The 23,718-nt window shown below is 53.1% G+C and overlaps 1 protein-coding gene across 2 annotated transcripts in view; it reads left to right on the forward strand.

Annotated features, from left to right (window-relative positions):
* Positions 1-23,718, forward strand: part of COL22A1 (collagen type XXII alpha 1 chain) — a 200,560-nt gene that overhangs the window by 133,274 nt on the left and 43,568 nt on the right. For both annotated transcript variants that reach the window (XM_074316437.1, XM_074316438.1), the window contains exons 33-44: positions 475-528; positions 802-855; positions 1,602-1,655; positions 2,876-2,929; positions 4,538-4,591; positions 7,120-7,224; positions 8,003-8,047; positions 12,073-12,150; positions 16,372-16,407; positions 17,812-17,865; positions 19,116-19,160; positions 21,487-21,534. In XM_074316437.1, the coding sequence (XP_074172538.1) occupies positions 475-528; positions 802-855; positions 1,602-1,655; positions 2,876-2,929; positions 4,538-4,591; positions 7,120-7,224; positions 8,003-8,047; positions 12,073-12,150; positions 16,372-16,407; positions 17,812-17,865; positions 19,116-19,160; positions 21,487-21,534 (681 nt within the window). The remainder of the gene's footprint in view (positions 1-474; positions 529-801; positions 856-1,601; positions 1,656-2,875; positions 2,930-4,537; positions 4,592-7,119; positions 7,225-8,002; positions 8,048-12,072; positions 12,151-16,371; positions 16,408-17,811; positions 17,866-19,115; positions 19,161-21,486; positions 21,535-23,718) is intronic.

The raw sequence follows: 23,718 nt of genomic DNA on the forward strand, positions 1-23,718 counted from the left end.
TGCCTGTCTGTGCCGCCCTGTCCACCAGCGAAAGGTTCACCAGCCGCCCCAGGCTCTCTGACTAGATGCTACAGTCACCTTCTAGAAGCTTCCAGGGTCCCCTCAGCATCTTTCCTTCATTTTAAATTGATGACCTACTGCTTGCCATGCTCTGAGCTCAGGGGGTCAGGAATCAAACCATACAAATAATTGTAAAAGTGCTGCCATAACCGGTGCCAAGGAGGAGAGGACACTGGCATGCGAGCCCCTGAGAGGAGGGCTTGGTCCGGTTGGGGGGCAGTTGCCTGAAGAAGCGATTCTGCACCTTAATCTAATTGATGAGTAAGAACAATGAGTGTCAGAGTGGAGTGGAGGGCAGAGCCTCCCCCCACAAACAGAGGGAGCACTCTTCAGTGGGGGTGGGGTAGGTCAGGGGCCCACAAAGGACGTGGGGGTGCAGCACGTCCTGTGTACTCAGTGCTTCAACCCCCACAGGGAGAACAAGGTCTGAAAGGAGAGAAGGGCGATCGCGGCATGCCTGGGGAACCGGTGAGTGACCTGTGCTCTCCACCGCCCCCCCCGCCCCCCCCGCCCCCCGTGCGGCTGGTCACCAGACGCAGGGCAGCCGAGGACCGAGGACAAGCAGCTGTGGGTCTGAACTGCACAGCCCACCACAGAGCCCACTGAGCTGAATGCGGCCCCTTCCTCCTCCCTTCGCCCCAAGACGTCCTCCCATCCGTAGATCTCAACTCAGATCCACTGGCTCCATCTGTTTAGAACAAGGGTGGTGACCTTGTTTGTCCATGGGTTGTTTCATTGCAGGGATCACAGGGCCGTCCTGGAGAACTGGGGCCTCCGGGAGCCGCTGGACCACCGGTAAGGAAACCCTTTCTCTACCTGTTGGCCCCAGACTCAGATGCCCGCCAGCCCCTGTCCGTCCTCTGCTTTGCTGGTCCTGCTGGCCTGGCATTTCAGGAGCGCCCACCATGGGCCGCTGCCACAGGTGCTACCAGGACTCAGCCCAGCACCCAGGGGTGGAGAGGTCCCCCCACCGCCCCCCACAGTGGGGCCACTGCACGGGCCCTGCCTCCGGCCCCCTGGGCCTCCTTGCTGTGTCACTAAATGTCAGACTCCGTGCAATCCGGGTAGCGGTGCTCAGGACGCAGGACGGTTCCTGGCTCCCTAAGGCTTTTCCGATGCAGTAAACCCCTTCTCCCTCTGGGCCCTGACTGGCAGCTCTGGCTTAAATGACACAGGTGTGGATTACATTTGGCTTTTGTTGTTGTCTTCCTCAGTTTCTGCCTCTTAGCTGGCTCTTTCATGGGCACATGTCCAGGTTCTCTGGAGAGTTCCTGTGGCAGCGACCCGTCTGGGCTCAGGTCCCAGGACCGCTGCTGGCCGTCCGTGGCTGAGCTGTCCTGTCCCTGGGCTGGTGAGGATGGAATGCCAGACGCCAGCGGACGGCCGGGGGATGTGGTTTCTGCACCTGTGGACCCTGCTGCTTATGCTTTCAGTTTGGACCAACTGATTCTGACAAGCAAGGCGTCCCCAGACAGGCCTGCGTGGGGACGAGGACAGCGTTGCCCGTGATGTGTCACCTTCCCCTTTTATTTTCCATGCAGGGTGCCAAGGGACAAGAAGGTGCACGCGGGGTGCCAGGAGCAGGTGGAAACCCTGTGAGTCCCGCCCTGCCTGCCTCCGGGGGGTCTGGGTGGCTGGGCAGGGCTGGGGTCTTCTGACCAGCAAAGACCAAAGACTCCTTTCAGGGACCAATCCAAGTACTTTGGGGTTTTGTCCATGAGCCCAACCTCCTTCCACACACAGGATGTTGCACACGTGACACACAGACACCCACTCATGGATGGGTCCTGCCTCCGAGAAGTATGTTCATGTGTGTATCACATACACACATCTGAAACCCGGGCACACACATACTGTGGTGCACACGTGTATAAACTCCCAACACACAGGTGCTTCCAGGAAACACACACACGCACACGTGCCTTCACGCACACACCTCTGAGCGCTTCTCCTGCTCCTGCCTCACCTCCTCGGGGCCAGAATCTTGGTGGGGTTGGCGCTTGTCCCCCGGGTCCTGCCTGAGTTCTGTGTCATGGTGCAGAGCTCAGGCTTCCCCGTAGGCGGCAGGACGAGGCCGCCTCCCTCTGGGCCTCCCCAGAGCGGTGCTGGTGGTTAGAGCAGCGACAGCAGCAAGCTTCCACTTGCTCCTGGAGACACAGGCCCCGTGTTCCCGGCAGCAGGGTGCTGGCTTGGCCAGGCTGCTTATGCTTATGGCTGAGTGGGAAGAGGCTCAGCCGAGGGCATCACAGAGAAGGGGGCAGGTGGCAGGTTTTTTCCTGTTAGTGGAGAAGGCCCGAGGACAGCGTGGTGGGGAGGGGGGGAATGGAAGCCTGGTGGAGGCCTGGAAGGAACGTGAGTGGCCTCCAGGACCTGGGGCGTCCCTGCTTCCCTTTCCATGGTGTTGACCCGCCTGGGAGAGCCTCACCTCCTCCCATGGAATCTGCCCAACCATCAGTGTCAGTTTAAATCCACTTCCTGCAGGAAGCATTCCCCGATTCACCAGTCAGAGCCACCATGCGTGCATGTACACACATACACACACACGCGCACGCACACACACAAAACCTCTGTGCCTTAGGGAACTCTGCCCAGCTGCCTCCCACCTCTGTGCCAGAATCCGTCTCCTTTGAGGCTAGTTGGGGAGCTGCAACACTCAAACAGGAGCAGGTCCACCTTACCTGTGGAGGGAAATTTCAGGTGAGACGTAGTTCCATCTAGTTACAGGGAGTTGAGCAGAAGGCAGGTTTGGAGAGAGACTGGGGACAATTACTCTAATCAATACCGTGGGCCTTTCTGAACTTCTGCCTTTTAATAGGGTGCTCCTGGACCTCTAGGTCCCCCCGGTCCCAGTGGCCCCCCAGGAAGTGTGGTGAGTAATCAGGGTGGGGTGGGGGTGGGGGCCGGGACACCAACACTGGCTATGGATCCACAACGCACCCCCCCAAGCGAGTTAGCTGAGTTACCCCCCCCAAAAAAAAACTCTGAGGCATAAGCATCCTCAGTCCTGGTTTACAGATGGAGAAACTGAGGTCCCTGCAAAGGTCCCCTGGGAAGTCACCAACCTCAGGCTGCAGGTAGCTCACCAGATCGCCACTGGTAGATGAAGGTGCTGTAACGGCCCAGAGTCTGCAGATGTCACTGATGTTGGAATCAGCGTTGAGTTTGCCTTAGGAACAGAGAAACAAAATAAACCCAAGGAGGTTGAAGGGGCCTGACTGCTGGGAGCGCTGGCTTCGAATCCCAGCTCTGCCACCAAGTGGCTGTAGGGCGGCTCCAGGCCACTTCCGAAGGGCAGCACGGGCTGTGCTGGGTCACCTTTCACACCTGCCGTGCTGAGGCCCCGCCTCCCGAGCTGAGGCCCCGCCTCCCTGCTGAGGCCCCGCCTCCCTGCTGAGGCCCCGCCTCCCGGGAGAGCTGCCAGGTGCCTGCTGATGGACAGCTTGCAGCCCCACCGGAGACATTGCCTTTGACCTTAACATTGAGCAATGAAGCGCCCGGTGGCTTCTAGTGACGGGCAGCAGGTTCTGTGCTCCCAGAATAGAGAGAGGGCAGCCGTGCAGTCATCGGCCTCCCAGGTGATGAGCGTGGCAGCTTAGCGGGCAGCGCTGCGCGTGTGTCCAGCCAGGCCTGTCTGAGCGCTTCGCACGTGCTGGCTCATGCCATCCTCACGACCCGGGCGGCGCGTGTTACCACGGGCCCGTCTCCCACAGGGGACACTGAGGCACCGGGAGGCGAGTCACGTCCCCAGTGGTCTCTCTGGTGCTGTGGGGACACTGCTCGCACCACGCCACCTGCCACCTCAGCGTGTGCCGCCCACTGACCTCGAGGAGTCACCGCTCCTTTGCCTGAGGGTTTCTCTGGCGTTTGGTGACCGCGTTGTCCAATCACATGTCATGGGGCCAATAGCTCCACTAGAAGCAGCCCCGACCGATGGGGGTGTCAGTGCCAGCCCCTCACCTGCTGGAGCTGCTCTGGGGGTGTGTCCGCATCCTGCGTCCACACTGGCTCCCAGAGCCCCAGCAGGAATGAGCTCCAGTGGCACCCACATGTTACCTGCCACCTGCGGTCGCCCCTTTCTCACCTCCTGCTGGCGTACCCTGGAACACGTGCACTTAGCCTTGTCTCGGCGACTGAACACACGGGCAGCAGGTCTCCGTGCCAAGCCTGTGCTCCCAGGTCGTCCTCGTCCTCCCTGATGTCCCCTCTGAACCAGGCCCCGCCCTGTCCTCCGAGAGCGACAGCCCGGGGAGGGGTGGGGGCAGAGCATCAGGCAGTCCGAGCCTGCGTGTGAAGAGCTCTGATGTGCAGGCCTGTGTGAGCAGACCAGGGAGGGACAGTGGAGAGGCTGTGGGGGTATCTGGGTCAGGGATGGCAACGCCTGGGCACAGAGCTGTAGTCATTGACTAAAATGAGGCCCCTTCTCTGGGGGCCACCGGTCATCTTGCGCTTGACCATGCGAATAACCTTTTTTCTTCAGGGCCCCCCTGGCATCAGAGGCCCCCCTGGGAAAGATGGTGAGCGCGGTGAGAAGGTAAGGCACAGTGCGGTCTCTCAGCACTCAGCATCTGTTCTCAACTTCTGAGAAGCAAGGACGGAGGGACCCTCACTCCTCAGGCCTGGCTAGAACCCAGGAGTCGGGGGGCTCTCCAAGGAGAAGGAAGGGAGCAGACCCTGCAACCATCTCACTTAACTCTCACAGCAGACCTGGGAATCAGATGCGTTCCCACTTGACAGATGTGGAGACTGAGGCCCTGAGATTAATTGGGTTGCCCTCCATCTCATAGTTCGGGAGCCACAGAGCTCAGTCTGTCTGACTTCAGATCCCTCTTTCAGCTCAACGCACCAGCGTAACCATCCCACATCTCTGAGTACATGGTTAGAACTTCCCATGCTACGAGAAAGAGCCTTATTTATTAGGAAGAAGAGAAACACGGTGTCCCCAAAACACCCACACCCCAGAGGCAGAGGAAGAAAATCCACAGCCTTTTGAAATCCTATTTCATGGTTCTCTGACCTTGCATTTTAAGAAGTGTCTCTGACGTCTGCTGGTGACGGACTGCTACTGTACTGGCAATGCTGGGCCAGACCAGGGATCCTGGGAAAACCTCCCAATCACAGGACAGCAGCCCACAACACAGTAGCCATCCCAGAGGTCAGCTGTGCCAGGATGGAGAGACATCCCTCTCAGGCGCCCTCTGTGCACCTGAGTTTTCTCATGTGTCACATGGGGACGTTAATATGCTGATCACAGGTGTAAGGTTAAGTGACGAATTGACCCGTCAAAGGGCTCAGCAGAGAGCGGGTCATGTGGGGTGATGGAGGTGGCTATCCTGGTCTCCCCACGTGGACAGGTGTCCCACCAAGCCCCCCAACTCCTGATGTATCTTCCGCAGAGGCCCCTCCTCCAGCACACAGGTGTCTGAACTTCTCAGTACAAATTTCGTCAAGTCCACTTTTCCTGGAACCTTTTAAAGGCGTGATCATTTTATCTTTTCTGTTTCGGCAAAATGTAACAAGAATAGATGTAAACATTTGCATTCTGGTGGGAAGGCTCAATTTTAAAATAGTTATATCAGAGAAGAGAATGATTAATTACAGAGGAAAATGATCAGCCAACCTACGGGAAATACCTTGGCATTTTGGAATGTTAGTTGATTATAATCTCAGTAATAATCTTTTTTTTTTTAAGATAATACCATTTTAGACTGCAGTAATGAGAGCAGAGCGCACAGATTAAGAAAGGGAAGAAAATGCTACCCATCTGCTCTGCCTTGATTATACCACGTGGGTCTGAAGGAGTACGTTTGATCTGCACATATAAGTCGGGCAATGACCACATAGAAGGGGGTGGTCCAGATGTTACAGGTTTTCTGAGGACTGGTGGAGCACATGAGAAAATCAGGGAGCTGTTGGCACATCGAACCTCTAGGGGGAGCCAGACACCTCTCCTTGGCTGAGCAGAAGCCCAGGCTGAGGTCCAAGGCTGGACTGCATTTGGAAGGGAACCTGAGTGCTTTGTGAAGTAGCGCAAATCCCTGCCACCAGGGCAGGCTCTTGGTCTCCCTCCCTGTGGCCAGTGGCTGTCCCGGGGCCTGGGGAAGTGGATCCGCCCTAGGCTTGGCGAGGGGCCTCCCCTTTGCCTCCCCTTGTACACTTACCTCACAACGTTCAGGTGACAGCTTAGGCCCACGGGAGCCCTGCCTGGGGAAAGGCGTCTGTGTGGCTCATGTGGTTCCGCCCAGCGTTCCACAGCCAGGGCCACCCCACGGGGCTCGTGGCTTTGTGCATGATGAGTGAGCGTTTGCCTGGAGCCAGCACTGAAGCCAGTTCCCTCATCAGATCCGGCACTTCTCCTTCTCTCTTGTTCTCTGCACTCTGGAGCCTGGAGCTGTGTGTGTATTACTAAAAGCCTGTCTGTGAAGAGGGATTCGATTTTGTCTGCAGATGTCCCCAAGTTTGAGTGTCAGATGTCTGGAAAGTTTCAGACAGGGCTGTCTCGGCCGCGTATAAAGAAACACTGGGAGATAGGGCTGCCCAAGGAAGGAGTGAACAGCCTGGGGAAGTGGTGAGCTCTCTGCTCTCGGAGGAGTTCAAGCAGAAATGGAGGGCTGCCCGTAAGAGACGCACCTGACAGTTTCCTGCCCTGGGTGGGGGGTGGACTAGAAGACCAGTCAGGTTTCCCTTGCCAGGTGTCACGTTGTATTAGTTTGCTAAGGCTGCTGTAGCAGAGGGTCGCAGACCAGGTACTTTAAACAGCAGACATGTATTGTCTCACCCATCGTCACCATGTCTGGAAGTCCTAAATCAAGGCATCAGTGGGGCGGGTTCCTCCAAGGGCTGAGAGGACCTCTTCCTGGTCTCTCCTTGGCTCACTGGTGCCCATTCTCCAGCCTGTTACACACATTACAGAGTCCATCTTTCTATGCTCTCAGAAGGGATGGGTTTTTTGAAACAGCACATTAACAGGAAGCCTTTCAACCCCCTTCAGGCTGGTTCACCGTCAAAGAGCTGACCCTCTGTGTGTCCGTGTTCCTGTAAACCATCCGCTTCTCTTTCCAGGGAGCAGCAGGTGAAGAAGGGAGCCCAGGGCCAGCAGGCCCCAGAGGGGATCCTGGGGCTCCCGGGCTCCCCGGGCTGCCCGGAACAGGGAAAGACGGAGAGCCGGTACGTGTCAGGTCTGGGAGTTTCTGCACCTGTGACAACCAGATAGAACTAGAAAGGAAAAAGGAAACAGAAAAGGCACTCACTAGCCAAACTTTGCAGAGCGTGCGTCAGAGCCTATGAAATGGGCTGGTGGGGAAAGGGTGTGGTGTGGGGGAGACAGCGACCTCTGGATCGCCATCTAGCACAATGTCCTGTGTGCACAGCTTGCTGTGCCAGGCTCGGGGCCAGGTGCTGGGGTCACAGAGCTGGGTTAGAGTCTGTGATGTTGAGATGCTCCTGAGTGAGTCAGGCAGACGTAACCAGAGCTTGAGCCAGTCATCTGTGAGCACATGGAGAAGGGACTGGCTTGGTCCATGTGTAAAGTCTGGGAAAACCTCCCAGAGGAAGCGGCCTTTGTGAAGCCTCTGGGCCTGAAAGGGAAGACTTTTCCCACTGGCTCCCCCAGGTCTCGGTAGCATGGTAAACAGGGACGAGATCAGGCTTTGAAACATGGGCTCGCCCTTACTGGGGAGCCTATGAAATAAAGATCTTAAGTGGGAAAGCCGAGCAAGAGAGACTGAGGGATTGGCTCAAGGTCATGCTGAAGCCGTCGGACGCAGAGTCGGGATTTACCCCAAAGGGCCTGTGGCGCAGAAACAGGTTGTGTCCTTTGTGCACCAGAGCTGTGGGGAGACTCTGGTGTGTCTGTGCCGCTCCGCCCAGCAGCACAGGGGTGCAGAGGACCGGTGAGTACTCACTCCTGCTGCCTTAGTCACCCCTGCATCCTTCATTTCCGCAGGGACTGCGTGGACCACCTGGCTTACCTGGACCTGTTGGAACCAAGGTATGCGTTTATCCAAGCAAAGTGTGGATGCCGTGGGTTGCACATAGGAGGAGACCGTGGAGATGTTTATTGTAAGCGCTTCTGGTCCCCTCGGTCCACTTCCATGGCCCTCAGTTCATCACTTCCCTCTTGAGGAAAGGCTCTGTGACTGCACTGTTGCCACACAGGTGGAGCTTTATGCATATTTGCTGATTGAATGAACTTGCAAAAGACGCTTTCAACCAGCAGAGCGAGAGAGTGAAGCAGTCTTGTACTATTAGTCTAACTGGTAAAAGATGACCCCCGAATTTCAGATGCTTCCCACACTGAGTGGGTGGAGGCAGCGCTGGGGAACAGAGAGACGGCTGAGACCCTGAGGTGAGGAGTAGACAGCCTGACCGAGGGTCCAGCTGACCAGCCGGGGCAACTCCAGGTGACCCAGGGCAAGGCACACTGTTCCCCAGGCCAAATGTTCCCTCCTGGTTAAAATGTGTGATGTGTAAGCAGATGACTCATTCCATTTGTAAGTTAGAATGTGGTTTGGGAATACAGGTGCCCGCAGTCCGTTGGCATTGGGAAGAGAAGCTGGAATTCAGAGAGGTCTTTAGCTGGAGAATGGGGGTGTCGGGGAGACGGGAGGAAGGGAGAGATGGATGGACAGAAACACTAAAGGGAGGGCCTGCTGCCTGCCTGGCCCTAGTGCCGTGCTGGTGCTGACTGGGAAGCCCCTGGGGGAATTAAGGAAGGGAACTATGTAAAGACTTTCATTGGCACCCGCTCAGCCCACCCTAATTACTTTATCTGCAGGAAAACTCTTAACGATGCCCCATTTCTCTCATGACCCCTGTGTGTAGCAAAAGCAACAGGCTTAGCCTTCATACAGACTGGGTTAGAATCCCAGCCCAGATACCTACAAGACAGATAACTTCAAGGCAAGCGGCTATTCTTTCTGAGACTGTTCCTTTTCTGTATAGAGTAAACCGCCAGAGCAGGGCTGTAGAGAGAAACGATCTTATGGCACCGAGTTGCTCATTAAATATCATTCCCCCTCTGCCACCCCACACTTCCTCACGTATGTATTCCCGGACACTTGAACTGGCCCACAATGTTTGCAGACAAAACAGGCTCCTGTGCCCCTTTTTTTCTTTATTCTGAGCCTTTTTGCTTTTGCTGACAGATCATTAAAGTCTTTTGCTCTTTTCTTGGGGCTATTTTCTAACATCCCAGTCCATTAAGCTGTGAAGTGTAGTTGCTTGGGGAAAATGTTAGCATCACAATGGGCCATAAACAACAGATAGATGGAGCCCAGCCAGGTGACCCTGCAGAAGAGAACAATCAGTGAGTGAGTCAGATTTCAGGCTGGGCTGGGAGAGATCTTCCTGTCATGTTCCCTCCTCTGTGAAAAGTTGATTTTGGTCAGAGGCAGAGTTTAGTACCTGACAAAATGAGTGACGGTGGGTTCATTCATTCTGGCGTTCAGGAAATCGCTCTTAAATGCTACCAGCGGTACCAGCACCTACGCTGGGCACTGTGGATGCAGAGCTGTATGCAGTGTATGCAGTATGGGGTCTGACTCATTGTGGCTGCTCAACAAATATCTGTTGAATTGATGGATAAATGAATGAATGGATGGATAGATCCTGCTTTTAGGACACTTACATCAAAGTCACAGGGTCAGACAGACACAATGAGAGGGCAGTGTGTTAGATTCATGAAGACGTGTACAAGTAGCGGGAACAGGACAGAGAGGAGGGCAGGCCGAGGCTTATGGAGATGGAACAGTCGGGCTAAGAGGGAATGGAGGGGCGGGTGTTTGGAAGCTGACCTTGGGTGCGAGAGCCTCCCCGCCAGGGGAACAGCATATGCAAGAAGCAGGTGTGAAAACTAGCCTGGGAGGATGCAAACTCAGGGGCTGGCGTGGTTCAACTTGCAGTAGTTGGGGTTTCCTGATGTGCGTGAAACAGCCTTGGGAGGAAGGGAAGAGCAGAGCAAAAACAAAATCATAACAAGAAATGTATGGTAGCTCTTTTAAAGGGAAACCGAGATGCAAAAGGGTATGGATTTCTCTGACATTTATGTGTGGTTACTTGATTTTCTGTCTTCTAATTCTGCTGATAAAACACTGCTAATATGCCTGTAATTCAATGTTATATGTAGTCTCTTACCTTTTAACTGAGGCTTTATGGGATACACGGGAATTTGGTAGGATGTTCTCTTTTTCTAACCGGTGAGATGCAGAGAGGTTGTGGGGCTCACCCAAGGTCACAGGACCAGGCTGACATTGTCCTAAGACTGGATCTAGAGTCACCCGGCTGTCAGTTTGAAATCTTCCTTCCTGACCCTCTCCCTGTTGTAATATGCTGGTGACGATACAACACAAATCATATTCATTCTTAGTTCATTACACTTTTCTCCAGATTTGCCTTATTTCTTGACTTCCTCCCTTCCCCAGCTTCCCCATGCATACAAATGAGATATTCTAGCAGTGCCAGAATCAGTCCAACCATGTTTTTCTAAAGAAACAGAATGCACCATCTGGGACTTTACAGAGAATTTCAATTTCAGGAGGGGGCTATTGACGGAGGCCGGGTTGGGCAGAGACCTCCTGAGGCTCTCAGGAAGCATGGGCCTGAGGGGTAAACTGATATCTAATTGGATTTTTGTAATGGGATTTTTGTAATGTTTAAAAACAGAAAACAAAGCAATGTAGTGTGAGGTTCTACCTGAAGTCAGTTTGCTGCACCTTATCTCATTGGCTCATCATAACAAGGCTCTTTCCATTTGTCCTACAAGGTAACTCATCTGGACAAATTACGTGGCTTGAACAAGGTCACTTGCCATTTCAGTGTTAGGTTTGGCTGCAGTTCAGCTACTCTGACATAGGTACACAGTCTCTCACACAAAATTGTTGGGACCATGTGTGTTTTGGATTGAATTTCTCTTAGAATTTAGAAAGGTAGTCATTTGCAAGCGATACGGATGTAACATTTACTCTGGTGAGTGGGGCAGCATTCCTAACCAAACTCATTAACATTGATGCAACAGAAATGTGTGGATATCCATAAAAACACGGGATAACTAAAGTCTGTAAATAGCTGTCTCAGTACAAGCCAGGGTTTCCTGCCAGCTGAGTTACGATCAGCCCTTGTCTTCAGAAGTCGAGGATTTTGAAATTGTGGATAAGAAGGTATGACTCTGTCTGAGCTTCCTGCTATAGGAAATGGCAAACAGAATTTCTTCTCTCTGTTTTTCTTTTCTTCTCCTTTTCCTCTGCCCATTGAAGTCCAGACTGAGAGGTACCCGAGAACAGCAAGGGCCACAGCAGCTAAGTTGCATGGGGGCTGAGAGCTGAGCCAGGAACTCCGTGTGAGAAATCTCATCTAGTGAGCATGACATCTGCGGAAGCTGCAGCCCCTTCTATTACCTCCCTTTGTAACTAAAGAAGCTGAAGCCCAGGGAACTTGTCACATCCTGAAGTCAACAATGAGTCAGTGTTGAAGCCAGAGCTTAAACCCACACTCTGTCAGCCACTATGCTGGACGGCAGAGATTATATCTCAGTCATCGTGCCCCTCCTGCTCCCTAGAAAAATGACCCACACAAAGATAGCTCCCTGGCAAATGGCTGGTAGATGGATGAATTAATTTACTATGATTTGGTGATAAATTTACTGAGTTGAAATGTGGGTACGGGGTCAAATCGGGGGTGTGTTGAGGAAAGAGGCACGATGAGGTCTGGAGAAAGCACAGTAAAATTTGGAGCTGTGGTCACATGGTGGGGGCGGGGGTTACATCGTTACAATTGCATTTGGAGCTATGGTCAAGGTTGGGGCATGGTCAGCCCTGAAAGGTGTGTGATCACAACGGTGGCTGTGGTCCGTGGGTGTCGGCTGCAGAGGGGAGTGTGGGCTGCGTAGGCAACCTGCAGAGAGCGTGCAGCGTCCCGGTGGGAGAGAGCGGTCGGGACAGTGGGACAGCATAATTCCTTTTGAACCCTGGCCCTCTCCTTCCCGGAACTGACATCCTGATCTTATTTTTTCTCTTTTAGGGTGCCCAAGGTGTACCTGGGATCCCTGGCTCTCCTGGCAGTCGTGGGGACCCGGGCATCGGGCTTGCTGGCCCTCCTGTGAGTCCTTATTTACCCAGCACCTCCTAGCCCTGGGGCCACGCAGCCAGTCTGCTGGCCCCCAAACGCACCCTGGGCCATGCTGCAGGGCGCTCCTCTCCCAGCTCACCTGGTGGTGGCTCACTGGTCCTCAGGTCTGTCCACTGTGGTGACAGTATTACTCACGTGGGTGCCTTGCTGATGAGGGTTAGGCTTTGGGGGAGACAAGACTTATCTGCTTCAAGGGGGCCTCACTTTGCGGAAACTGATCATAGCCAGTGGCACTGAATTGCTTGCAGAAGTGGAGTGAATTTCTTAAAAGAGATTCTCAGCTACAGTTTTTGATGAATAAAACCCTCTGCTTTATGCCATGAACTTGATCTTTTGCCTGAGGCTATCTGTTTAGTCTTTTGGTAAGTGGAGGGAACTGTACAGGCCGATGGTGTAGTGAAGAAACGTAGTTGTTCCTTATTTCTGAAGTCCTCCCTCCGGTGGGGCCGGGTCTGCTGGAGAGAACATTCTGAGTCACGCAGGATTACCCCCTTAGAATAGGAAGCTGACAACCTGGGAGCTGTCACCTGCGCGTGGTCGCCTCCATCACGTAACAGGTCCCCTCTCCATACCCCAGTCTGCTCCCTAAGGATTCACCACATCAAGCCCTTAATCAGAAAACCAGCTGGCAGAGGTGGACACAAGTCACCCACCTCCCCTGTCAGGGCCGGCCAAAGTCGCCCATGACATATGCTCCTGCCTAAGTGATTCCACTTGAAAAGTAATTGGCAGATTGCAGCCAAAAGGCTGTAAATCAACTGTGTAGTGTCTTTCCTCCACTTTGGCTTATTAAAAGCTTCCGTGGTGATGAAACCTTATCGGATTTTCATAAATCCTGTCTTTGGCCAGGAGCCGAGCTCCTAATGGCCTGGGAATCTGAATAGAGGCCTGGAGTTGTGCTGAGAGCAGGTGCGTGAAGAAAGGGTGACGCCAGGGCTGTGACTTCATCAGGGTGCAGTCGCCCCATTACTGGGACACTGCCGTTTGCGGAGTGGTCTGTGTCTGGTCCACACCTGCCGCCTGCTTCATCCCATGAAAGTAGGCTTATCACTGCGAAGGCTGGGATTCTGCAGAAACATCTCCTGAGAGCAGGATTCAAAGGCAAGGACTTTATTTGGGAAATGATCTCAGAAATCACTGCTCAGGGAGTGGCAACGTGAGGGAAAGGAAGGGAACCAAGGGATGTGTGTTGACGAGCAGGTTCCACTGTGGGCCGCTGGGGCTTGCCCCCTTGCCACCCCCTGCCCCCACACACAGGTACAGTTGAGAGTTGTTCTCTGAAAGGGGCGACACATTGGAGTTTGTGCACCAGTTCCTGTTGTCATTGGTTAAAGGCTGCTCCCTGGGGAGCTGACTCCCAGAACTCTGAGCCTGCCCTGCACTTGGGCCAAGTGTCCTCCTGGGGCTCCAGAAGGCCCTGGGGCAGCGTCTGCAGCTGGGAGATGCCAGGTTGCCACGTGGCCAGCAAGTACAGTGAGGCCCTGAGGGGGCCTCCTGCATCACTGTCTTCCAGGTAAGCAGTCTGAGGTCCAGAGGTGAAGGGACTTGGCCAGTGTCACACAGCTATTCCAGGGCCAGGGCCAGGGCGCAGGTCAGTTCCCACAGCCTCCAAAACCAGTTCTTCTCCCCACGTGGCCTCCCCTTGAGGCTTCCGCGGGATGAGCAGGATTATTCATTTCCCGAAGTTCTCCCGTTAGGGATGGATCCGGTTATAAGTTATTCTTCCCATCAGTCCTTCCTCCAGTGGTATTATGCCCATGGCCCGTGGCATTGGTAGATGGGAAAGGGAGCTTGGGGCTTTGTCTGCCAGCCTCTCACCATCACCGGCAAGAGAAAGGATGGGAGGCAGCTGTTTGGAGTTTGGGCCTCTAGCTTCAAGACATTGAGGGAAAACGCCTTCAGTCTTCAGGTTGCCTCTGATCTGCCTTCAGCAAGTCTGCAGTGCTTCACAGTGACCCCACGCAGGCCTGAGTGCAGACCAGAGCTCTAATGAGTCTCACTGAGTCCGGGACTTGAGGAGTGAGGTCTGCAAGGCCAGGCTTCCCTCTGACAGCCATGTACCCTAAGCCTCAGGCGTTCCACCTCTGAGCATTAGTTTGCTCATGGATCAAGTGCCAGCAGCTTCTCCTGCCTCACTCCTGCATGTCCACGCTGGTCTCCCGGCCAGGCCTCTGGAATCTGTTCTCTTCCTTCCAGTGTTTCCTCCACACCAGAGCCTGGTCAGTCACCTGGGAGGGCTCTCGAGAGGCCCTGCAGACCCACTCCCCTGGGCCCCAGCTGCCAGGCACGCCACGTCACAGAGAGGACACCTGCTGTCCCTGTAGAGAGCCTGACTTCCGCAGGTTCCTGGCCCTTCCCTTCCAGTGGAGCCCACTCGCTCCCAAACCTCTTCGTACCTGGGCGTCCTCTGGGTCAAGGCTCCCAGACTCTCAGGCTGTGCCAGCACCTCTGGCACGTCTCAGCCCTGACCCACTGAGCCCCCTTAGTTATATAACAGGCCGTTTTCCTCACGCCTCCATCTCTCAGTGGAGCCGGGCTCCGTGTCCCACTGCCACCTGCCTCGCGCCTAGCACAGAGCCTGGCACATACTCCCTTTCAGATAAAAGACTGTGGAGAATTAAATTCACCATGTTGTCAGGTCCATGTCTGTGGGGGCGAGGGGGAGAGGTGATGGGCCTTCAGAGGAGAGAAACGGTGTTTTCAGCAAAGCATTACAGCAGAGAAAGAGGCGTGTTGAACACATTCAAAACCCCTGGGGGCTTTCAGTTTTATACGGTTTCACTAATTGCAGTTATCTGCAAGTAGCATAGCGTAAGTACTGCAGTGCCTGTGTGTGTGTGTGTGTGTGTGTGTGTGTCATGTGTGTGTGCTGTGTATATGTAATATGTATACGTAATAGGACTTACATATGTTAATTAGGGAGAACTTCAGATATACCCAGATTGACGGAAGAATAAAGTGACCACCCTGAACCCTGACACCCAGGATCCCTGTTCTGTGGCCTGTGCCCCCTTCTCGTCCTCTGCTCCCCTTCAGTATTTTGAAACAGTTCGTGACATGCATCATTTCATCTGTAAATATTTCAGCATGTATTTCTAAAAGATAAGGGTATTTTTAAACGTAACCACAATTTCACTATCACACCCCCTAAAATAATTCCATAAAACACCATCAAATAGCCAATCAGTGTTCAACTTTCTATGTATTCCATAAGTGTCAGGCCTTGGCAGTTTTCTTTTGTTTGAATCAAGATCCAACTAAAGCAGATAGCAATTGGTTGATTTTTTTTAAAAAAATTCTTTTATTAATTTCTAGGTTTTTCCTTTCATTTTTTTTTTCTCATTTTGCAATTTTGTATTGATTCCACAAGATGGTGTTTCGGTCTCCTAGAGCCTCTCACAGTCTAGAACTGGCTAATGACTAATTTAACACCTTGCTCTGTTCTGTTCCTCCCTGTACGTTGGTACTCGGTACTCGGGCCTAGCGGCTCCGTCAGATTCCACTTTGAAGTTTCTGGCAGCACTTCACAGGTAGTGCATGCCCCCTCAGGAGGCACGTGGCGTCTGCTGCGCCCATCTTGTGAGATGCCCACCCTTTGATGTCCGAGCTTAGATCAATGAGCACATCAGGAGCTGGAGTTGGTGCTATGCTCGTCCTGTCAGTGTTCAAACATCTATTAGCTGGAATCCTTCGTGTGGTGAAACAGCTCCTCATTTACGAGTTAGACGCCCAGTGGTGCAAATCCATGGAAGGCAGATGTGGAGACTACAGTCTTGCCCTTTAATTATTTCCCAGTAATGACTTGGTTTCCCAGCGCCTTACAAAGACGACTAGGTAGGTGTCTAGTATGAATAATTTTGAGCTCATCGATTGAAACTCGTTTGGGTGTCCCCATACCCTGCAGTCACTCTTCCTTTTCATGGTCAGATGATCTTCTGCCAGTAGCAGCCTGTTCACACCGGCCCTGAGTCCATTTGACACAGGCCTGGCCATCTTTCATTGCTTTCTGCTCTTTGGAATGACAAGGTGTTCAAGATTTGTGCACACTCCTTGCCTAGATCTGGGATCAGCCATTTTTCCAAGGAGTTTAGGGCAGTTAATGACCTGGCCTAGAAATAAACACCTCAGTGTGTTTAAATGAATGTTTCATTGCTACTTGGCTTAGTTACTGCTTGCTTGTTTGTTTCTCAGGGCCCTTCTGGACCACCAGGAGACAAAGGACCCCAGGTACAGTATGATTTAAATAAAGGGCTGGGATTTGATGGGATGAATTCTTTTCTAATCAAAGCAGTTTTAAGTTAGAGGGGCCAGGAACGAGTTTCAGAAGAGCACTGCCATTAGAGAGTACAGACTCCCCCACGTGTTAATGTAAGCACTGGCCTAGGGGATGCCAGAGCAGGACGGGGAGGGGGGCATCCAGTGCGACACGCCCATGCTGTCCTTGGCGGGGCTGCCACTGGCTTGGCTTTGTGGCATTTCTGCGTCACAGAGGGACAGCCGTGCTTTAATGAATTTATCAAACTGCCAGAAGTACTCATTTTGAATCTTGCCTTCTTCACCCCCAACCCCACAGCCATGAGCAGGTGAGGGATTTCTCTTACGTGTCAGGTGGGCGTTGTCAGCCCCACGGGCCACTGTGGGGAGCTGACATACGTGATGCGCGTAAAGCCACAGGAGGACTCGCAGTAAACGTGTGTTCTTAGGACGAGCCAGCAGCCATTGATGATAAATATGTGCACATGTTTATCAGGAAAAGGTGCATTTCTGTGAACTCTCCCCGTGCGGTAGGAGCCGCCTGTTAATAGCTATGACGATACTGTACCTCGTGCCTTGCTGCACGTGTTAAAGTCTGCCCACCCATGTGATTTCTGAACTAAGGAGGAGAGAGGTTTTATACCCATTTTCTACAGATGGGAAAACTGAGGCTCAGGACAGTTAATGGGTAGGCATGAGATTTCCGTACAAGTTATTGTAGAGGTCAAGTCGGTAGGACTCCTAGCGGAGGGGCCGGTGTGAAGGCCCCAGAAGAGGCAGGGGTCGCTTCTGAGCAGCCAGGGGTCCAGTTTCAGCACCTGCCAAGACATACAGCTCACCCCCACCTGCAACTCCATTCAAGGAAAATTCCTGCCGGAAGTGAGAACTGTAATGAAAGACATTGGTGCCAAATTCCTGATATTGTCCAGAAAGTTTTAACCAAATGGGAGTGATTTGCTTATAAAAAATAAGAACTGTCATTGAAGGTCTGGGCCTCCCACCGGTTAAGTTACATGGCCAGTCAGCACCACCGGGGCTGCTTGTGCCAGGACACAGGAGGGCGAGCCAGGATTTGAACTCGGGCCTGTGTCACTGCAGGAGCCAACTCTCCCACTCAAGCAAGGGGCGTGCGAGTGGAGCCTGCACAGTAAGGCTCGCGGTAAAGGTTTCCAGGCGCGTTCTCTGTGTATTTACACGTACACCTCCACGAGCTGCCGAATGAGGAGGCTCTGAGTGGGTGCTTCTCGGCACACGTGTTGTGTCAGGTTCCTCATTGCAGCCGACTGTTTCCACGGGAGAAACAGCGCTTGCCAGGGAAATGGTGGGGGGCTTATTTTGCTTAAACTGTTGTGAGACATCTGTCTTCTTCCTCCTTAGGGATCTCGAGGCTTACCTGGGTTCCCCGGCCGCCAGGGACCAGCTGGCCAGGATGTAAGTAAAGAGAGATGGTACGGGCTCAGCTGAGGCTCCTATGGACCCCCCAGGAGCCCACCCTCCACCTCCCGACCTCCCTTGACCAGGAGACCCCCGGCCCTGCCCCTTCCCCATGAACAGTGTAAGAGTTTTGCTCTCGGTTCGTTGCGGCTACAGCTTTGCATTGTCTATAGTTTCATGTTTTATGCTTTGTCATTGCGCTTTCAGGACCTCGTAAGCGCCCGGCTGTCCCATACAGTGCCTTTATTTTTTGGTCGGTGTCTCACATATCTAGCCAGTCCATTCTGCTCAGAACAGGTCCAGCTTCTCTGTGGCTTTGTTCCTGACCCTGGAACGGCTTTCTCCCTTCAAGGGGATACTGCAGACTTTTCGGAAGTGCGTGGAGGACACGTCCCTTCCCGTTCGTATCTCCACAATCTGGCTTTTGCTCAGATACCCCTGAGCTCCAAGAAGATAGGGACCGAGTGTCTTAAGCACCTCTGGTTCCGTGATGCCTAGCAGCCTGCCAGGCACATGGAAGTTACTCGATCCTCACTCGCTGACCAAATGGTCAGAGGACAACAGTGAGTGCTTCCGAGCAAAGGTGTCGAGCGCCATTGCTGCCGTGTTTGCGGGTCAGACATGAGCCTTTCCATCTCTCTAGTTTTAATTCACTCTACGCACGGACAACAAATTACCCTTCCCTTCCCTGGGGTTCCATTTCAGAGAAGAAAATTACCCTCTAATTCCTGCCTTCCCCTCTCAACATTATACTCTTATAGCCAGACCAGGAGAAGAACCCTCTTTCTTTTCAAAGCTGGTCCTTCCACCTGTGTTTGGAAAAGGATGGTGGAAGTTTAAGATAGGCGTGTGTGTGTGTGTGTGTGTGTGTGTGTGTGTGTGTGGTGTGTGTGTGTGTGTGCGTGTGTGTGCGTGTGTGTGTGGTGTGTGTGTGTGTGTGTGGTGTGTGTGTGTGTGTGTGTGTGTGTGTGTGTGTGTGTGTTGTAGTTTTGTGTTTGGATAGGAATTATAGGAGGGATAGCTTAACTGTTCTGAACATTTGCCACAATTGAACTTCATTTCCTGGGAAGCCTTCAGTATTCAACTGAGACCAGAAACCATGAAATTCTGCTGGTACCAGTCTTCACGGTTGGGTGTTTTCTTCCCCTCTGAGTTACACTTGGCAGATAGAGGCAGAGGGCGGGCGGGAGAGTGGGTCAGGGTTATGTGTGTAGCACAGTTAATGTTCTCTTTCTTTCTTCTCTTAGGGCGTACCAGGAAATCCAGGAGAAAGGGGACCCCCTGGCAAACCAGTACGTCATCTACCTGTTCTGGATGAACACTGACTCTCAGTCAGGGCTCCAGCGAGAATAAAACTCAGACAGTTCAAGAGACTTTTGAAAAAAGGGACTGTTTATAAGGCTGTGGGCAGAGAGCACTCCTCTGAGGTGCTGGGTTGCCCAGGATAAACCGCAGTGGGCAGCCCATACCACCACTATGCGTATTTTCAGAGCCACGTGAGAGTGAAAGCGGTGGGGAAGCAACTGATAGGAGCTGTGATTGGGGTGTTAGAGCCGTGGCCAGGAAGCTTGGCCATGGCGGGGCGGGAGCGTGGTCTCCCAGTCCAGCTCCTCACGGCACCTCTTGTTAGTGCAGCTCAGTCGCAGGCCCCAGGGAACAGGCCGGTCAAAGCTATGCCTCGGCCTGCGGGCAGCTGCCGAGTGGGAACGGCCCACAGAGCAGTCCCGTCTGGAGTCAGGGGGCGTCTCCTTCAGCTCCATGCCGGTCTGTCATGGGCATTTCCAACCAGTGTTGGCGCAGCTGGCGGAGGGGCACACCAGGAGGTAAGGAGGGCCTTGGCAGGACATAGGCTGTGTCTCGTATGCCCTCCTCTCTTCCCACTGTTTGTTCTCGTATCCCTTCCCGCCTGACAACGACCCACTATGTGTGACTGAGCCCCCGGAGGTGGGCGTGCTGGCCTGTCACACACCGTGCGTCCACCTTAGGAAGACCGCCTCACACAGACCCTGCTCTGGATCGCCTTGAGATCCATCTTGTGAGGTTTGCAGAAATGGGTCAGAGCAAAATTAATTAAATTACCCCCAAGGCCACACTGTACCTAGATGGAAAATTCACTCCGTGTTCTCTTTCCCTTCGTAACGAATGCCCAGCCATGTGGTGGAATATAGCTCACTCTAATTATACAAAGAGCTCAAATGACAGCATAAAAATATCCCAACAAATAGAATGCCAGCGGCAGGAAAGTGTCCCGATTGTAGCAATATGAGTCCTCTACTGTTATTAACTTCCCAGGGAAAAACAGAAGCCTTCAAAACAAAGCTCCTTTCCCCCTTTTAAAGTTCCCGTATGTTAATATTGCAAAGCTCAGTCATCCTGCAGAGGGCCTCCAGATAGCGGGACGGTTTCGGCTTTGTCTGAAGCAGCTGTAACCTGTGTGAGCTGCCCTGCAGGCTGGTTGTTTCTGCAGCACCCCAAATCCGAGTCAGCCCCACCCCAGTTTGCCTTGGAAGTCGTCCTCTTGCCGTAACCCAGAGGGTTGACCAAATAGTTGAGCATATAAACACAGAAAACCACACAGACCTATCCCCAGCCACTACCGAGGTTATGTTACCCTGTGCAAACGTTTGCGATGCTGCTGTCACATGGTTTCATTAGCCACGGGATATGGCAGGAACCCCATGGGGTCAGGACAAGAGGAGCAGCCAGGACAATTGTCCTGGTTTCAGCCTCCCCAAGATGTAAGACTCGATTCATGATTTGTCAACTCAAACTCGATTGGAAGAAATCAGCCCCAAGTTCAGTTGCGGCCACAAGCTTCCCATATTCTAGAGGACAACCTGGCACCTTCCCTCTGGGGAATGGAATCTCTTCTCCTTTTCCATTACAGAATTTAGAAGCTGGCGAGTAGCGTGCCAGTCTCTCATCCTTACCTAAGATCCCCTTCCCTTTAGCGCTGCCCTTTCGTTTGCGTTTTCCTTCCCAGCCTCATGTTCCGTGTACCCCAAAGTGAACCCAGCCTTCACCCCATCTGGGGCTTCTGGCTGGCCTCAGTCACACCACTTCACGTTCCCACTCAGAGTGGGATTGAAGGCAATACAGACTCCTATGTACCTCCAAAGCCTTTGTAATTCCTCCTGGTGTCTGACATGTCCTCCCTGGAGTTAGAGGTGTTCAACCCATAATGACAGATGAGGTGTAAGGTGCTATTTCACCTGAGAGCTAAAGAAATGGCTTTAAAGTCATACCAGGTTGTAAATGATTGATAGCAATAGCTGTTGCCCATCTGGTCCACCTTTTGCTTCTACAGAACCCATGTCACCTGCAAGGGTTTGATGGGAGTGGGAGGAGGGACCAGCAGCCAGCAGGAGGAGATGGGACCAGCCAGGCCAATGGCCGGCAGGCGGCTGGGACGGGCAGCCTGCGTGGTCCCTGCCTCGGAGGGTCCTCTGTGTGTGGTACCCCGGCCTGGGATGTGCCTTGGGCCATTTGCCTCCCGTGCCTCCCCCAGCTGTGTTTCGATTACAGCTTACATTTTGGGGTCTTTCACTGTCTGCAGATGCACGGGGTCTACTGTCCACATGTGTGTGTGTCTGTATTCATCTGTCTTTGCTTTGGCAGGGCCCTCCTTCACTGCTGTCGCCCGAGGACATAAATCTCTTGGTGAAGGTAAAAGCATGAAATCAATGTGCGTGTATTTGAAAATGGTGATGGGGGATTGGGGAGCTCAATGGGAAGTTGTTTGTTTATGTCCGAACAACTGCTTACGGGACTCACAGGACCAGCAGTGTTTGCTGAGACCTGGCAGTGCGCTAAATCTGCTGTTCAATACGGCTGCCACTGGCCACGCGGATCGATTGAAGTTCATTCAAATGAAATGCAATCAAAATGTCAGGTTCTCGCAGGAACCACACTCCACGTACTTCACAGTCCCGTGCTGCTCACGTTGTCTTACTGGGCAGTTCCCATACCGCGCGTCTCCATCATCACGAAGCGTTCCGGGGCACTGCTATGCTTGATGTGATCTCTGATTTAATTTTCACATTTACTCTGCGAGGCTGGCACTGTTTTCGTTCTTGTTTTGCACGTAAGGAACCCGAGACGTGGTGAGGGTTGGTGACTTTCTGGGCGTACAGTCCACTGCTCACTGATCCCAGAGACGGACCTTTAACCCCACACAGGACTGCCTCCTCCGGAGAGAGGCAGACAGGTTGCATGTGGGTCCTCCTGGGCCAAGAACCAGAGCACAGGTGCAGGCAGGTGGAGACAGGTGCGGGCCCTGGAGCCAGGGTGAGTCCAGGTCTGGATGCAGAGATCGCTGGTTTGCAGAGCTGTGTGCACTCTCTCCATCAGTGGGCCAGGCCCTGCCAAGTTGAGCATAACTCTGCTGACATAGAGCAGTGAATGCCGGGTGGCCAGGTGTCTGTCCAGAAGCCTTAGGTCTTACGTGGCAGAGAGCGGGCAAGGCTGAGAGCAAGATGGAGACACTGTAAGAGTGCCGTTTCCGAAAGAAGAGTTTTGCTGCAGTGAGTATGGGGTCCGGTGCTGCCTCTACTTAAATCCTTTGTCTTCACTTTGGCGGGAGCCCAGCACTGGATTCTGTGTGAGCAACTCCTTCCTCACTGGCCATGTTAAAACAACCCCTGGATGGTATCAGAAAATACCTCGTTCATGCATGAAAGCAAGGGAGGAAAGCAGAAGAGAAAAGAAAAGCTTCTCAGAAGCCTGGGGCTTTTCACCTCTCTATACATTGAGATGCTTGATGGAAAATTATGCATTTTATTAAAAAATGAGTAGTTGCACGGCCTTCCCTGATTCTTATTGACGAGAGAGATTTTTTTCCGCAGTTGAGGCCATGACAAGAAATCACTAGCTGTTGATTCAGTCCCTTGTTTGTACAGGCTTTGATTAGCCTGCATCCTTTCCCATAAGTCCGTCACTCTGGAAGGAACCAGGTTTGCATCAGCACCGGGATTTCTACCTCAAGATGCCCCAATCTCTACGGCAATACTAACAGGAGTGGGTCTGGCAAGGCTTAGCATCACACTTCACGGCTACAGCATTGAGACAGACTCTGTTTAGTCCAGTCGATATTTCCCACCTCCTAAAGCTCACAGCTGTGTTCAGCGGCCGCGAGGAACTGGCAGGGCGTGCGAGCACCTCCGTTCAGGGTGGCACCAGAGACCCCCTGGTCCCACAGAGCTGCGCTGTGCCTGGAAACCCTGCAGACGAGCCGGGGCCATGTGGGTTTGCCCAGGTCTGCAGAGCTGACTGTCACAGCTCCCTTTCAGAGTCATTGCTGCCATCTCGATGTTGTAGATTGAAGCTTGTTGGTCTGGCCCAGGTGGCTGGTCCAGGCGGACCCTCCCTTGCTGAGAAGACATCTGCATTACAGAATATTTATTTCTGCCAAAGAGTTTTAACATCATAGAGCTCATTCTGAGAGTTGGAAACCTGCCTGGGTAGAAAGTTCATCTTCTGAAAGCCCTTGTTAAATGGACTCTCTTCGTTGGGTCTGTATCCAGGCAGGTCATCGTCAGGACGTCTCTCTTAGGTGATTCCTTGGATAAATGTGATTTAATCCGATCCTTGCGAACAACCCTGTGGGCGGGTACTGTTCCTGTCTGCATTCTGCAGAGCACAGATGGGCACGTCACCTATTGAAGGTAACAGGTGGCACAGCGCAGAGCCGAGACTCAGACCCAGCGTGTCCAACTCCAGATCCTTTTGCTTGACCGCTCTGCTGTCTGAGTTCACCTCTGCATGAGCCAGAACTTCCTGATGGCTACCCGGTGAAACCAGGTACGTGCGGATGTCCTGCCCGTCACCTGGAGGTTTGAAATAGAGATGACG

This window comes from Rhinolophus sinicus, linkage group LG12, assembly GCF_036562045.2.
Source record: "Rhinolophus sinicus isolate RSC01 linkage group LG12, ASM3656204v1, whole genome shotgun sequence".
NCBI lineage: Eukaryota > Metazoa > Chordata > Mammalia > Chiroptera > Rhinolophidae > Rhinolophus > Rhinolophus sinicus.